This window comes from Cupressus sempervirens, chromosome 8 (assembly GCF_028749045.1).
Source record: "Cupressus sempervirens isolate cs-2001-9-10 chromosome 8, ASM2874904v1, whole genome shotgun sequence".
In the NCBI taxonomy this organism is placed as follows: domain Eukaryota; kingdom Viridiplantae; phylum Streptophyta; class Pinopsida; order Cupressales; family Cupressaceae; genus Cupressus; species Cupressus sempervirens.
In genome coordinates this window covers 439,188,133-439,205,954 of record NC_143125.1, presented here as the reverse complement: position 1 = coordinate 439,205,954, position 17,822 = coordinate 439,188,133, and the positions used below count along the sequence as shown (strand labels likewise).

Below are 17,822 nucleotides of genomic sequence, written 5' to 3'. Positions count from 1 at the left end.
TTCCATAACAAGACATCTCAAATTCTTTTTACATCTCATTATCAAAATCTGAACTCATTTTCATCACCACAAAAATGTTATCATCTAAAAAAACATAAATAAATAAAAAGCTTCCAGATTTAAATAAACTATAATCGTTGTTTTGAACTTTTCAATCTGAGATCTAATTCTTCTTTTATATATTTAAGTCAATTATCATGTTTACAATCTTCATTAACACTTTTAGGTTCAACTTGTAAAATTTTAAAAATCATCTCTAGCAATATTTCCTCTAGTCATTATTATTTAACTCTTATCACTAATAATATGATCTTTGGTATGATTAAGCTTTACATACCTTGGATTCTTCAAGGCATAAAACTCATCAACTTCAATTGCATTGTCAATCTCTTGAATTGAACCTTAATGTTCTCTATCTTTATTTTGATTTTGTTAGATTCTATGATCTATATGAGATTATCTTCATCACAATCTAATTTTTTATTACACAATCTTTCTTGGATCTAAAATATTTCATCAACTTTCATTTTAGCACTCTTTAACTAGTTCATTCAACCTTTAATTATGACATTATTAGTCTCCGTTCTTGGTAGAATAAACAAGAAACATTCATTCATAATTTCTAGGATCAAACTTCTCTATAACATCATCTATCTTAATGTAACATTTTCTTTCAAAAATTATGAAATACTTAACCGAAGGTAAATGTCCATACCATAGCTTATGGGGCATATTACTAGTTCTATGTTTTATCTGAGTTCTATTCAATGTGTAGACTACAATAGTAACAAATTTTCTCTAGTACATCTGAGGTATTTTTCCTTCGAACATCATACTCCTAGCAGTGTCAAGGATTATCTTGTTCATTCTTTCACCTATACCATTTTGTTGAGGTTTTCTAGGTGTAGATATTTGTCTCCTTATTCTATTTTTCTTCACAATATGCATTGAATTCTCTAGATGTAAACTTTCCATTAGGGTCAGATCTAAGTCATATCAACTTCATTCCATATTCATTCTCAACTTTGTCTTTAAATACCTTGAATTTATCAAAGACTTCTCATTGTTCCTTCAAAAATGCAAATCACATCATGCTGGAGTAATCATCAATAAAAAATAGCCAAATATCTCTCACCATTACAAGTCCTTGTCTTTATAGGATCATATAGATCTATATTGACCAAATCTAAAATTATAGTAGTAGTGTACTTTTTTATCTTAAAATTAGTTATTTTCTGGTTCTATATATTGCATTCCTTGCACAATGTATTAGTAGATTTCATCAAATTTGATATATATCTCATATTATTGGTAGTACAAATCTTCATAATATTATCAAAATTCACGTGAAAATATATTCTACACCAAAATCAATTGTCATAAAAATTTACAACCAAAGATATATTCTCTTCTGAATTCAAATGAAACATATTACCTCTAAGTTTTTTTGTACATGCAATCTCAACTCTAGATTCATTTGTGATGGTGCACATTCCATCTTTAAATTGTAGATTCTAACCTTTGTCTTGGAAACCGATTATCCAACGCTCAAAAGATTATGCTTTAGTCCATCAACAAATCAAACATCATTAATATTATTCTTACCATCAAAAGTCATTTAACCTCTTCCTTTGATCAAGAAAGTAGTGTTATCATTATATTTGACAAAACCTCTATCATATTTATCAAGCTTTTTTTAAATATTAACATATTATGTGAACATCCACTGCCTATTATCCATTCATCCTTATTCCCAATTTTAGTAGCCATGGATTTTTCTTTAATAATAGGTATTCCATCTTTCATAGAAATAAAGACAACCTCTTCCTCACTCTTTTTAGATTCACCGTCAATAGCACCATCACTAGCAACATAATAACATTTATCTGATATCTAAGCTTGAACTTCCTTAGTTTATGCTTAGGGACTCACTCAAGACATCTAGATGCAAAATGACTAATCTCGGTATATGCAACACATTTCAAAGGCAAATTACCTTCATACTTATCTTTGAAGCTCTTTTTCTCATCTTTGCAATCACAACATCCGATCCATCTTTATTTCTCTCTTCTTCCTCAATTTGTTTCCACTCCTTAGCATGTCTACCAAATCTTGCAGAACTAACAGGACTATCATGGTCAATCTTATTATTTCCTATAGAGATAGGAACTTTAAATGTTGATTCTACTTTTGGTAAAACGTCACCAAGTTTAATCATTTCAAAAGTAGATAACTAACGAACCAATATATATTTTGTCACATCTTGAATTATTTTGATCATCTCAATTATAACAACCTTGGTGTCATAGAAAGATAGAAAGGATCTAATAAATTTTGACAAAATTTCATCTTCGATAATGGTTCCTCCAATAGCTCTAATTCCACAAACAATTTATTTTTGTCTTTTGCACATATCCTTTGATTGTTCCATCTTTGCTCATCCTAATAAATTTGAACATTTCTTTAAAACTTTGTAGCTTTGCTTGTTGTACAAAACCTTCATAGAGTAATTTCAATTTTTTCCAAATCTCATGAGCAATATCATATTCCATCACACCTTTATATTCGGTATCAACTACAACACTAAGCAATGTGTCCTTAACAATAATATTGTGAAAAAGTTTATTCATTAGTGCTTCATCTTCATTCTCAAGATCTAGAATATGATAAGGATCCTCTATAATGTTCTAATGATCTATTCGCATGAAGATAAAGTGTTTAATCATTGTTCTTTTCCATATTGCATAGTTGATTCCATCAAATTTCAAACTTTCCTTCTTTTAGGCTATTGCAAATCTCCTCAAGTGATTAAGATTTTGAAACAAGACCAAAGAGATATGATTCCAATTGTTAGGAACAATAATGCACAACACATAATTGAGAGGGGGTGGGGTGAATCAATTATGACCGAATTAAAACATTGAAGCATTCACCATATATCAGATTTGAAAACTTAAAGACAATTCTAAGAAAATAACATTGTAACACATAACACCATTTTTTTGCATAGAAACCCAATTAGGGGAAAATTTATCCCATGGATCAAACTTGCTAGATGATGTACTAGGTCATATAATACCCTGTTAAAGGTAGATAAAGAATGTAAATGTATTCAAGAACTCACTTGAACCTCACTTCTCTATAATAACAAGGAAAATAACCCATATTGGACAATAATACAAATACAATAAGGGCAACAACCCATTGAGATGAACTAACTGGAAGCATCAACTATACCAAAATAGTTCTTTTAAAGCAATTTATTAGATTCCACTTATACCTCTTTTCAATCGAATCTAATCTTTTTTCTCTAGTCAAATTTCCCATAATCAACTTTGCATCATATCACACACTCGCATACCATACCATACCATACCCTTCTATACATACATACAAATTCACAAATGAGCTCATTGCATTATACAAGTCTCTAACATTATTAGGTTGGCTTAATATGAGATCTAATTACAAACTAAATTACATCAACCAATATTATTCCATAAGTGTTGGCTAGGATTCATATAAAATGTATAACAATATCAAATAACACACTACTACCTAATAATTAATCATAATAATCCAATCAACACATTGTGAGACTGGGTTAGTCAAGAAACAATTTCCATTTCATTATCCAACAAGAAAACTAACTTCCACATCTTCAATCCTCAAAAAATTCTGAAAGTAGATGCAAATCCAAGTCTTAATAATGCATCTAAAATCGTAAACCAAAAGTATGTTCCACCAAAACTCACCAAAGAGTATACCATATCTTTGTCTAAAATAATTCTCAGTAAATAATGTGTGTAACCAATCTTTAGCAAAACTTCGATAACTTATTTGAATCAACTCAAAAACACATGTTGTGGAATATATAGCGTGTAGATTCACCAATCATCATCTCATTCGCAAGCTCAAGTTCAAACATTTCCCTTAGTGAAACTCTTTGTGTAGTGTTCATCAATAGGAACATTATATAATAGATATAGATGTTGACATCATTGTGAACATCACGTAGCAATCTTTACCATATAAAAAATAGTTTGCACATCTTTAAATCATAAACCATTCCAACTGAGGATACACATCCGAGTCCTCAACACTCCACTAGGTTGGCAACAAAAAATATTGCACAACTGACCTGTACCAATCCAAATATTGCAACATTGTCATCAACTGAATTTTTAAAAAAAAATCCTAGTAACTTGTTTTAGATCAACACATTGTAGCTCATTCGAATCATAATACCAATCTTTGCAAACCAACAAAAATCATCTATACACATCCCTGCAACCATTTGTAATTGCCCACCATCTTATTATCAATACAGAAAATATATTGATCCACTCTCCCCCAAAAATATACTATCAACAATATAAGAAAAAGAAATATGTTGACATCAATGAGAAAACATTGATGCCAAATTATATAATGCAATCTTCTACAACAATCCCAAAAATATCCCAACAGTAACAAAACAATCTAATTAAATTCCCTTCAACTATCTTAAAGCCTTGTGGAAAAGACCATTTTTTAACACTCTTAACCTCTTCTCCAATTTGCGATTCCCCTTGACAATTTAAAAGAGAAGGATTCAAATCCAACAACACCAAGACATTAAATCACAATTTAAGCATTATAAACAAAAGGATACTATGAAAATTGCCATGGATTTGGGATGTCCGAATTTATGGTTGGAAGGTGACTCTCTAAATATTGTTAATATCCTAAATAATAAAAGTTCTATCTCATGGTCAATAGAGACCACAATCAAGGAGATCAAATACCTTATTCAAAAATTTGAAAAAGTTGTCATATCCCATACCTTTCGGGAGGCCAACGGTGTTGCTGATTGGATTGCCAACTATGCTGTCCTAACGAGGCAAATGGTGAGGTGGACCGATGAATTAACTCACCAAATTGATCTCAAAGCAATTATTCATTATGAAGCCATCCATGCGCAAGTGGGAAAGATTTGTAAAGATTAGAAAGTTAATGATTTCGTGGAGTGAGCATATAATTGCCAGATTTTCTTCCCAGAGGAAGTACACTCAAATGAATGCGATGCGGTTTTCGCACGTATCTCTGAAAAAGGGAGTCTCTTTTGATGGGACGAAAAACAGTTTTCATTTTAACCCTTTCACTCTCTGCGTCTAGTTACTCTGGTTTGAGTGTGTTCTCTATTCTCTGCAGATGGGGGGCGAATTGCGCAAGTAGGAACCAAGAAACCGTGATGCCTAGAAGGCTCGTGAGGATGTATGGAAAATTCTGCAGAAAGGAAATGTGACTTGTTTTCTGGAGCGACTCAATGGTTTTAAGCCACACATCACTACGACTTTCTTTAAGAACTGGTCCAATGACAAAGTCACTCTCCATGGTGTTACTGTGAAACTTACGGAGGATTTTATTGCAAAGATCACGGGGCTCCCCACGGCGGGCATAAAATTCACCAAGCAAACCAGTATTTCAAATGCAGCCTACAAAAAGTTTCCGAAAACGGAAGATGAGGAGAAGCAACTGGAAAAGAGTGGTGATTTATTTGATGTGCATCAGATAAAGGAGATCTGGAGGGATGTCCTTTGTTGTATCCTTGAGTATTTCATACTTGATGGAAGAAGTAAAAGAGTTCATAAAAGCCACTTTGTTTTTTTAAATCACTTCAGACACAAAGATAGAATATCTTTCCCCTTCTTTTTGCGGTTTTCTTTACTTCATAGTTTAGAAGATCATAAGGAGTCCAGACCCATTTTACATGAAGGGTTGATTCTTCTTATTGAGAGGTATTGTAAAAATAAACACATTGCCTCTACTCCCTCTAAGGACAAGGACTCCATTAAGAGTAAGAAGGGTGACTCTGTTAAAGGTAGAGATAAAGCCTTGAATTTGAAACCCTTGACTTCTCAAAAACATGAGGATAAGGAGTCTCAGACCGAGAAATTGGAAAGCCGTGAGAATATTAACCCTGAGGATGAGGAAGATACTGACGCTAGGGATTTAAGCTCTAATTTGGACGGGTACCCGGAGACTGAAGGTAATAATGAAAAAGGGAAAGAGGAAGCCAATAATGAAGGTAATTCTGAACAGAGTAAATATGTTAATGAGGGTAACCAGGCTATATCTAGTGGGGGTGATAAAGCAGAAGATAACACTATTGGGAACCCTGTTGAGAAGAGTAAGGAGGACCATACGGCTAAGACTGCTTCTCCTGTCAAGGGGATAGAGGAAGAAAAAAGGAAGGACTCTGCTCACATAAAGGACTCTGTCGGGGTTCGAAAGGAGGATCAAATGGAAATGGAGGAAAACAATGACAATGTCCGCTCCCCCCCACACGAGACTGCTGAAGATGATAGCGATTCAATGTAGAGGGATACCATGCTCACCTTCCTGCATTCTGCAAAGGATAAAGCCGACACCATGCTCAAAGTAGATTCCTGGATCTACAATGAAATGATGGGTTTGAAGAAAAGGTGGAAATTCTCCAACATAACCTGGATACTATCAATGTCAAACTTAGCCAACTGGAAGGGCAGATGGGAGACATCCCTAACAAACTTAACAACTATGAGCAAAACCTCAAAATGCTAATCAAAGAAAGTGGCACTAAGATGGAACAGGTCACCTCGAGTATATGTGCGGCCGCTGCAAGCCTGGGCAAAAGGGCTAATGAAGATATCACTTCGGCTGAGGGTCCAAGCAAAAGAACAAGGCAGAGCTCGAGGAAGAGTGCAATGAAAGTTGTTGCTACTTCGGTTGCCGATACCATTCAAGAGACTGCAGCAATTGGTATGGAAGCTGCTAAAATGATCTTGGAGTTGCAATAGTGGCTCTGGGTCGAGTTCCCTGGTTTAGTTTCTATCTGGTCTGGTTACTGGTTGGGGTCTCTGGTCCTAATTTTTGGTTTTTATTGTTTTGACTATTTGTGGTTCCAGGTCCCTGTAAAACCTGGGTTAGTTTGTTTTTGAACTTTTCTAGTGATTTCAGGTCCCTGTAAACCCTGATTTTAATACTGTTCTACAGTTTGTTGCAGATTTATTTTTCCTAGTTGGGCTATAATGCTTTATCTTTCTGCTTTTTGTTAAAGGGTTTTGGGGTCCCTTCAAAAACTGCTTTTACCGTAATCTAAAACAAAAGGATAAGGTTTGCTTAATAATAAAAATAGTTGAATAGTACAAGTCAATATATTATTTATGGGGGGCAAAGGAATGTCTAAGGGTATGTCAATGCTAATAAGGTTTATGGTTGTGTCAATGCCAATAAGTACAAACAATTAGGTGTCATTCATGGTTGCTAGTGTTATATGTGATGTTTTTACAAGAAACGAGAAAGACTAAAATTAGCAAAATGACACCTAAAAGCATATCACTACAATGTGATGTGGTGAAAGAGCACTATTAATACCTCATTTCACAAGATGATGCTTGCTCTCCAATGATAGGCACTATAAGCAATAGATTGTCTTTCTTAAAATTATGTGAAGCAATAACATAAGGTCTAATGAGGCTTAAAACATACATTCAAATGAGCAGTCAACTTAACTTTATACATAATAACTTGATTTTGATCTCTGTAAGTCCAAAATACAATAAACCAGAAGTGGGGATAAATAGAATTACATTAGTTTAAACAAATCTTATTGAATGGCAAATATAGCACACCAAAGGTATTTAGAGTTATATACTTATCATTCATCTCCTTTCACAAAGTTGCTGATTGAAGAGAAGAATCGGTCCACATCTATCTTGATCCATTCTATCAAATAAAACAAGTTTACTTCTTGGCAAACAAAAAAAATAGATAAAAATTCATAAAGCTTTACAACTCCATAATTGTCAAACAAACTTTGAAATGAAATGTCAATCCTCAAGATTTTGTTTAAAAGCTTTTAAAAATCTTCCATTTTTTATAATTAGTTGTCCCTTAAATTAAGTGCTTCCCAAGAAATGCCCCAAAACCACATTCCCCTTTGTTTGCAAAAATTATAATCAAGTAAGAGTGATCATATATTACAATCAATGACCAACTATATTACAATAGCAGTTGCATGCTTTTATGCATGCAACAATAGGTCTATAGGTGCTCAATAATAAAATTATTTATTAAAGTAAAATCTTATGTGAATAAATGAGATTATTAATCATTTTCAATTTAAATAACATAATATTTACTAAAATTATTTCAAGTTTTATTTTCCTGCTCGGCATTTGATATCTTGCTCCTGCTCAACAATGTTGTTCCGCTCAGTGCTCTGTGCCCTCGCTTTGCACCCTAGTCATGGCCCTTCCTAGCAGCTCCTCAGTGGACCCTATGATTTGTGGGGATGCATCTACTCGACTGACTTCTTCTAAGGTCCATTCGAAGTTTCGGGTTGTTCCTATTGTTGGGGGCAAATCATTTGCAGATATGACAACATTTGAGGCTACAATCCATGGTTTAGGGATTCCAACTGTGGATCACCTGATCTTGTCCTCAACGACGAATTCTATCTTGGTTAGCAATCTAATCCACTTGGTTTTGGATGATGATATCGCCAGTGAAATTGCTCTCATGTCTGAAGACTTCTCTTAGAGGGCGGCTATCTTCAAATTTCGTGGATTTTGGCCTTCACTACAAGCTCTTCATGCTTGAATTTCTAAGCACTATGACCCTTTGATTTTCGAATTTGTCCAAATTTTCCCTATGGCTCGACATTTTTTCATCGTAAAACTTGATGTTGTTGATGACTAGAGAGCTATTTTACGTAGTCGCTTCAGTTGGAAGGATTGTTACCCTCTGCTAGCCAAACCCTGGCACGATGGCTTTGATCCTACAACGAAATCTTTTTCTCATATGCCTCTTTGGGTTAGACTCGCTAATCTTCCCCTTCACCTATGGCTGGATTCGATTCTTGAAGTTGTAGGAGATGCCATTGGTGACTTCCAAATGGACTCCAAATCTTATGATATCCTGCATACTACTTATGCTTGCATCCTTGTGGTGGAGGATACATCTAAGGGACTACTTGAGAAGATCAAACTTGAGGTCCCTAATGGTTCCTGGGTTCAGACTCTTGATTAAGAAAGAATTCATTCTGTTGTAGGGTCTATTCCAAGACAGGTCATATTGCTATTTGTTGCCCTGCGAAAGTTAGGAAATCAAAGAAAAGACCACCTTGATGGTCTGGGGCTTTGGTTTAGCATTACTCCGTCTTTAAAGATGTTGCTCTTAAGGATCCCCTATGTTGCTCCATCCTTAAAAATAATCATTTAAGAAAAACCTATAAAAAAATTTATTATTAAAAATAATAAGAGAAATACAAAAATATAATATGAAAAAATAGCAACATCTCTAAGAAACATTCTATTCACTAAATAAATTATCAAAAATAAAAAACAATATTTAAAGAAAAATATATATATTAAAATAATTTTAAAAATAAAATTTAAATCAATTTTAAAAATCAAAAGTTAAATAGAGATCACAACTAATAGAAAAAAAAAAAAAATAGATAAAAGTGGAGATAACAACTAATAAATATCAAATCAAGAGTTAAAAGTGGAGTGAGATAAATAAAAAAAATGACCGGCTAAATAATTAATGAGGAGGATTTACAATTTTCAGCCACAGTGACAATTTTTCCAACAACATTTCCAGCCAACTAAAAATAAATCATTTATTTTTCATTCATAAATTTGATTAAGTAAAAAGAAATTTTACATTCTAAAATCTGTATTAACTGTTAGTCCACCTTGATCTAAAAATGGAAGAAAACTTAATGAAATCACTCCTCGATTCGCCTCAATTTAAATATTCAGGATAGAAAATATGGAAGGGCCTAAAGAGCATAATAATATATCCAGATCTTTCCAATATTTCATACACGTTAGCATGGAATGCTCATGAAATTGATATCAGCTTGATAATGTCAAAATAGCACAAATTGATTTCATTGAGGACGACGCCGATCATATAATGCTCTCCAGTTCCACAAATGATCCTCCTTGAAACTATATATGAAACGTAAATCCGGTGTTACAAAAAAATTACGTGAGTTGCAGCTAGCGAGAACCAATATTTAACTACAAAGAATGTAGGCAACCGAGCTTTGTCCTTCGGATCAAAACTTGCCCTTTGACCAGAGCTTTGTTTATTCAACTTTTGTTAGAAGGTAACTTTCTCCTCGCCAAAATAAACAAGTCAACCCCTTTTAGTGACCTTTCTTTTGGAATCTCTACATAAATTACTACCGCATAAACAGCGGAAACCTTTAACTTCATGCTTGTCTTGAAAGTTGATACCATAATCCCTGTATCACATTCACTCAAAATATATTAATTCCTTTAATTATCTAAATTCACACAAAATCAAATTATCGGGCTACATAATCTGTAAAAGACTGCTCCCAAAATTTTAGATTTGAATTGGTCATAGTATCAAGGACATGGAATATACGATACATTATCATATAAAATTCTACATCTGTTCCACAAAAAATGGCACTATGCTGATGCCTACCAGGTCAATTCTTCCATTTCAGGCATATCCTGAGCAGCGAAAAATGCAACCTGAGAAAGAAATTTCAGGCATGTGAGCGAACCGTTCAAGCATGCCCAAAAGTGTAAACAAGAGACAAATTCAGAAACAAGGCAAGCTCTTTAGAGCTGATCATACGTGGTAATAATGTGTATCTCTTGTCTCAATTTGAACAGGCCGTATAAACATATTGGGATCTCCACACCTGAAATAAGGAAAAAGATACTCAGAAAATGGAACAGCTCTTCCAGTAAGAAACACTCTTTATCTACAGAGCAGAAATAAAACCCAATCAAAACTTGTAGATTAAGTAGTGCTCAGACTATAGTAATATCGGGGTTGAAGAATAACCTAACGGTAACTGCAGCATTATCTAGAGACACTTTAGTGTACCAAAATTGCAGAGAATTTTTACAAAAGGCACGCCGTCATGGTTTCAGAATATTAAACATTCAAGAAATACCTGTGATTAACAAATCTTGAAACGTTTCCATAGCGGGTAGCATCCTGTAAGGACCATAATATTGTAGTACAGATGTTATCCATAGATAGAGAAAATGCAGGATCAACTCTTTATGTGATGAGAATACCAACAGCAAAGATATGTCAACGTAACTTCTAACGAGTGCGTAGCCTCAATTTAAGTAAGCTTGCAAAAGTGTATCATAGATTGTAAACAATGCATGAAAATCCCCAAACTATATAATGTACAATGTAATATGAAGCAGCACATTGAATTGAGCAGGCCAGAGAGATCAGTTCACGAATAATAAAGCATGACTAATATAGCGTATGACAATGTTTTTTTCTTTTTAAAGTTTATTTAATTTCTAGTTTTAATCAAAATTTAGCATATATGTAAAATCCAATAATAAAATAATAATACAATTTATATGAAAATCCTTGCAGAAGAAAACTACAATAAAATACTGCTTTTACTAAATCTTCTCTACAATTTTGTAGGCACCAACTATTTAGAAATGTTGTCATTAATGGCAAGGGTACATACATAATTATTGTCATTGATAAATATTTTTAAAAATGTTTTTAGTCAAAAATGTCAGAAGAATATGAATAAGATTGTTGACAGAGATATCTTGTTGTCATAAATGTATGGACAGCATATTGACAATGAAGAACATGGGCCAAAGGCCATAGACCAGAAATAGATATATACACCAGTACCTATCCAGCCATCAGATTCTAAATCTTATTTATAAAAAAATTAGGAAAAAGAGTTTAGTCCCTTAGATGCTTGAAAGATGTCTTAAAGAGTCGGCAAAGAAGAAATCACAAAAGACCAGATTTCTAAGGAGACAAGTGAGCAATTATATTGGAGCTTTATTTATTCAAAACAAAGGAAACGCAAGCTGCTGGAGAGAAGATAGAAAACGAGAGAGCTTGGCCAGAGCTGAGAAGGAGCATCTGAGAGAAGAAGCAATTAAAAAGGGTTGAACAAATTCTTGTGGAAGGAGAAAGAAAGAAAGATTCTAAAGCAAAAGCATGGTTTAAACAAGACACTGAATACCCAATATAAAATTGGTGTGCTAGCTATGATGCCATCTGTTGGCTCCTGATTTGACAGGGTTCTAATCACCTTTTGGAAAGTGGAATATACATAGGATTCAGCCACAAACCACGACAAGTATATCCTGACAGACCAATAGGACCAACTGACAAGACAATATAGTCTTCTTCCCTTTGGACTCTGCAAAGTTCAGGCGGGTATACCTGGGATTAGTATCATTCTTTATCAATTTTACACATCTATTCTTAATCCCTACACAAAGCAGATGACAGCCCTTAATTCTTCTAGCTAAAAGACAACCCTAAGAATGAAAGACAGCTAATAATTCAAAACTAAAGGTTTCCAAGTCAAGTATGGGCTAATTCCTTCAGATCTAGATTTCAACATATAGTAAAAGGTTTTTGATTAAAGATTTTAATGCTATGTAAGCCCAGCAATTTGCTCAGAATTATGACATGACCAGTGCTTTATCCATTGGACTTTTACTTATAAATCTGACACTACAACATCAGATCTACTCCTTCACTTTGCAAATAAGATCAGTACACAATTAAAATCTTATCATAATCTCCTCATGAAACCCTTCAATTCTCTCATATCACATTAAGCATTTACTTAATCAACTAGATTAACAGAAAAACATGAGATGGGATATAATTCTAAATGAATTACAACTGGAATTCAACTCATTTGTCATTGAATAACAGAAAATTAAAGAACAGAATGTAAAGAGACAAGATCCAAATTGGGCAACTCCAATGACATCTTCATTTGTATTAATTTGCTTGAAATAATACAATTAGAGTATCAGATCCATGAAATAAGACAACTTAGAATGGATTTTAACTATTGCAACTCCATTTCATGAGCGAAACCAAAAATAGCAATACACAGTATTGGACCAACTTAACATGAGAATATTTCATTCATCGACTTCAAAATTCAGACCCTCCTTCAAGTCTTGGGAACTCATTTATAGAGGTGAGTTGCAACAGGCTTCAAACTTAGAGGGAAAAGACACGTCACTTGATCATTTGACAAAAAACATTCTAGTTACAACAAAATACATTACTTGTTACGGAGAATGCATGCAGTTAGCCTTTCACCAGCCTGATGTGACATCTCTTGATTCATGTGACTCTTTGTTTTCTCTTCTTAACCGCATGTCACTATCAAAAGGGAATATCTCTGAAAATCATTGCTATTCAGGTGGGCCTCATTGTTAGAGTCATCAGTAGGGATGTATCTTTTTACCCACTCCTTATCATCAATTGGCCATTTGTGCTCAAGGATTTGATCTGCCATCTGTCTATATGGATTATATTTTACTGTGGCCTGTGTAACCTCTTTCTCAAACTCTTAATAGAATATCTAAGAATTTACCGACTTTGAAATACACTCTTGAAAAAGTATCATATTCATATCTTGTACTATTGGTTTCACCATCTCGTTTACCTTGGTGATGGCCTCAGTTCTCCAGTCAACAAACTCTTTCACACTTTTGTTGTCTTTCATAATAGGTGGCACCAATGTGTCTTGAAACCCTTCTACATTGCCTTTTAGCTCCATTGTTTTGTTTTCAATATAATCAGACAAAACTGAAAAATTCTAAAGTAATTTGAAAATTTAACTGTGGGTATAGCATCTGGAGGGGCATTTGGGTCCCACCCTTGCACACAATTCAATTTGCTTCATTTTTTCAATTCTGCTTACCCACTTCTGATAGGTTGGCTTGACCAAAGTTCTATCATCTTCTAGCTTGTTGATAGCTAAGTATAACAATTCATACACTTGATGAGGTCTAAACATTCTGGAATTGTTTTTCTCATGCAAGTGCACCAATGCAGTTGAAACAATAATCTCCATGTCAAAATCAAAACTGTTTTTATCATTTTCAATCTTTAACTGTAAATCAACCACCTCCTTAATCAAAGAGTTAAAATCTTTACCTTCCCTAGGTGGAATCTGATAAAGTAGCACTATGGCACTTGCTGGTGTAACTGGCACTTTACTCAACTGTATTGAAGAGCTTGCCTTGTCTACACTTGGTGACCTAACTGCTTTAGTTCAGCTACCTTTTGTTCTAACAAACTTACTTGAGTTTGCAGACTAATGGTTATCTTTGATTGAGTTTTGTAGGCAGAAAAAATGTCTATACTTCTCTTGTAGCTCTTCATATTTCTTCTCCTTTCCCTTGGCCACGTCATGCACATAAGAGACATTATTTTTAATCACATGTCGATTCAAAGAGCTTGGCATCTTCTACTCTTTGTAATACTATGTTACTCTGACACTAATGTTCTCATCAACAATTTTCTTTCCAGAGGTGGAGGCAGACAATAACCAAGTAGCTAGAGCAACAAGATCCTCACTGCAGGTACATTCCTCTAGCAAGTTTATCAGCTTGCTTGATATTTGGCCTTTTTCACCTCATTTCTTGCATGATTGAGTCAAATACTACAGCATCCACTATATTAAGATTTTGGAGCTGTAGGACTCTTAACTCCTTTACGATTTTTCTCCCTTCTTCTAGAGTGATAGCCTCAACCTTTGTCATCATCTCCCCTTCAATTTCCTGTATGAGCTCCTCAACATCAGCTCCAGACCTCTATAGCTTTTTTTCTTCTATTTTCTGGTGATATTCTTGTCTGTAATGTTGCAAGTGCAATTGCTTAAAAGGCATTGATTTGATGAATTCATAATCCTCAACAAATTCTTTGCAGGCCTCTGTTCTTACATCTCTAGGGGAAATTCTCTTTATTTCTTGTGTGGTGATATTGGAAATAGGCGCCCCTAGTTATTTGGAGAAGTCCTTCATTTAGAAATTCCTCTGGTATATAAAGGTAATATTCCTCCTCATCTTCTTCCTCCGGGTTATTTACTTCCCCTGGCTGCTTCACATCTTGGGTGGGTGCTACACTTCTTGAGGCTCCTTTCACTTCGAGAACAAAGTCATGGTGCCTCCCTAATGGTGAAGGTGGAGTAGGTGGCCTTGGAGACTGTGAAGGAATCCCTATTGGATCCTCTGCTTCATGTCCCTCAAGAATTACTGGTTCTATTGGTTTTCTAGCAAAACTCTTCTTGTGATATACCTTTAGGCCACCTTCAGTCCTTGACGTCTTTGCAGGCTCCTCACCTTGAGGCTTTGGCTCCTCTCTCAATCTTTTTTCTCCTCTTCCCCCTTAGGGAAATATATCAGAGGCTTTCAACAATAAGTCTAGCCCTTCAGCATCTTCTACAAATGTAACTTGGCTTTCTTAGCTCTACCAAGTTTCTCATTTATGGTGTCATATATACCAGAGAAATTTTCAAGAATTATTCTTAACCTCTGAGCCTAGGTCTTCGTGTGTGCGAGTGGATCATAATTTGGGTCCACTTCATGTACCTCATCTAACAATTCCTCGTAAGCATGCTGAAATTTCTTCTTTCTTCTCTGAGACTTCATATCATCATCATTTCTGATGATATCATCTGGGAAATCGAACTCATGCTCACCCTTTGGTGTCAACTTTATCCTGTGCACCAGCCTCTGATAGAATCCTTCTATGTCATTCATCCTTTTGGAGCTAACTGCCATCTTATAAGGCCTAAGCAACTAAACTATATCCTTCTGCCCACCTTTAATCATTGCAAAATGATGAAATATTGTAACGTCTTGGAAGAAGGTTCCCTTATTAGCCTTTGCTGTAAGATTAGTGCCTTGGAGTATACCGATTTGTCTAATTACGTCAAGAAATCCAATCCTTATAGGGACATGCCTTGGCAACGCAAAAGGTCTCCCTAGGAATCCAAAAATTCTCATAACAGTTGTGTGTGGGTAGAAATACATATCAACCCACCGGTGACACAATTTTGGGACAACATTACAATCTATTGGCCTTAAGAATGTAAACAAGAAACGAGGAAAGTCTCTAACAAATGGCAATATTCTTCTCCTAAGAGTCATTCCAGATTCATTTTCAAATAATGTGAAACTTGGCTCATTCCAATCTACTAACAGGGTGGTAGACCATAATTGTACTGGTGACATCTCATCATCCCTCTCAAATTCCATGTATATATGCTTGGAAAAGTAGTCTTTGTTGTGGAAGAGGATCATATGCATAAGCAACAAGTACCCTCTAAAATCCATTGTCTCTCTTCTATGTAAGGCTGCCAACCCTTCACTAATTCTGGCTTCTAGGTACTGAGGGAAATAATAAATCATTGCAATTCCACATTTTTGTATCCACAGGCACATCCACGTTGTTGACTTGCTGAATTTTCCCCTATTGTTTAACCCCAACACTTAATATAGAGCAGTGTGTGTGTTTAATGGGGTATCATCGTAGTGTTCCACATTACCTATAGTGTATGATATAGCTGTAGGTATGATTTTGATCTCATCCAACTCTTTCAGAAAAGGAGTTATCAAATTATGTACCACATCTGACTCAGCTTGATTAAAAGCATCTTCAAGCATTTTGAAATCAATTTCATCAGTTAAACTTAGGACTAGGTGGAGATCGAAAGCTTTCCTAATGGACTCGGCATCAATTTTCAATAGGACTTCTCCGTCTAGATCCCTAGGGGCCCTTTTAGTGAGTGGAATAGGAATACATATTTTGGAATACGTATTCCAAAAATTTTGAATTCCTTGTTTGGATGCACCAAAACGGGATTGGAATACGAAGTAAAATAGGAATACGTATTCCAATTTTGGCCCAAAAATGGGGTTTTGCAATTCCACCCAAATAGGTGTTATTGGAATACGTATTCCTATTCCATTTTTTTTTTTTGGAAAACGTAAATTTTCGGGTCCACAAATTCCCATCAAATATTGGCTGAACCAAACGGTGAACAAGAATACGTTCTATTCTAGAATACGTATTCCAGAATACGTATTGCTATTCCACTCACCAAACGGGCCCTAATTGTCTGTGTAATTGGATCATATTTTGCTACTAATTCCAACAATAGATCAATATCCAAGAAAATGGTAGGAATTACCAATTTTCCAACGTCATACTGCCATACTTTGTAGAAAGGGCTTCCTACATTAGCTTGACCATACCACCTCCTAAAAACATCTAAACCCTTAATTGGCATGACAGTGTCATGGATATTTCCATACTTATCCTTCAAACCTGGGCGTACCTCATTCTTCAATGTTTTCCATTCTTCTGTAGCAATCCTACCCTCCTTGGACAAGTGTGATTGATCAATAAAGTCATCTTGCAGGCACCTATCCTTGTAATTGAATTGGCCATAATGTTTCATGGGTGACATTTTCACAATTCTGGGCTACTAAGCAGACTAGAGTTTCACTGTGGTTTTCCAATTAAAACTAGAGCTTCGACAATAACCAATTACACCAGAGAAATCCTACAATGCTTTGTGAAAATAATTATTGAGGCGGCGTTTGAAAACTCGAGCCCACCATGTGACAGGCGTACACATCTCGTGTTTTTGCGTTCATCTATGTCAATTTTTCCATAAATATGATGGTCGTTGGATCTTGGCCCCTCCTAGCCCGTGTACACAAAGCTTAAAACAATTATATACCAAAGTCAAGACATTAAGAAGGTGTGGACCACAGGCGGAAAAGGTAAACCAATGTTGTGAACACTAGTAACAAAGGGGAACCCAACACACAACATATCAACCCCTATTTAAGTGATGCGATTATATGGAAAAATCACGGGGTCAAGACATAATGTTTAAAACATTAGGTAAAAGGCGATATTTTTTCATGACGTAAGGGGTCTCATTTAAGTTACTTGAAAAGTAACTTTGTAATATAAGA

General features: G+C 34.9%; 1 protein-coding gene across 1 annotated transcript in view; it reads right to left on the bottom strand.

The window, feature by feature from the left end:
• Nucleotides 1-9,635: 9,635 nt before the first annotated feature.
• LOC149543102 (uncharacterized) overlaps nucleotides 9,636-17,822 on the bottom strand; it is a 195,210-nt gene continuing 187,023 nt past the window's right edge. The window contains exons 14-17 of the mRNA XM_089798010.1: nucleotides 10,973-11,016; nucleotides 10,648-10,714; nucleotides 10,492-10,541; nucleotides 9,636-10,282 (exon numbers count right to left, since the gene is read on the bottom strand). Coding sequence (XP_089654136.1) covers nucleotides 10,174-10,282; nucleotides 10,492-10,541; nucleotides 10,648-10,714; nucleotides 10,973-11,016 — 270 coding nt within the window. The 3' untranslated portion in view covers nucleotides 9,636-10,173. The remainder of the gene's footprint in view (nucleotides 10,283-10,491; nucleotides 10,542-10,647; nucleotides 10,715-10,972; nucleotides 11,017-17,822) is intronic.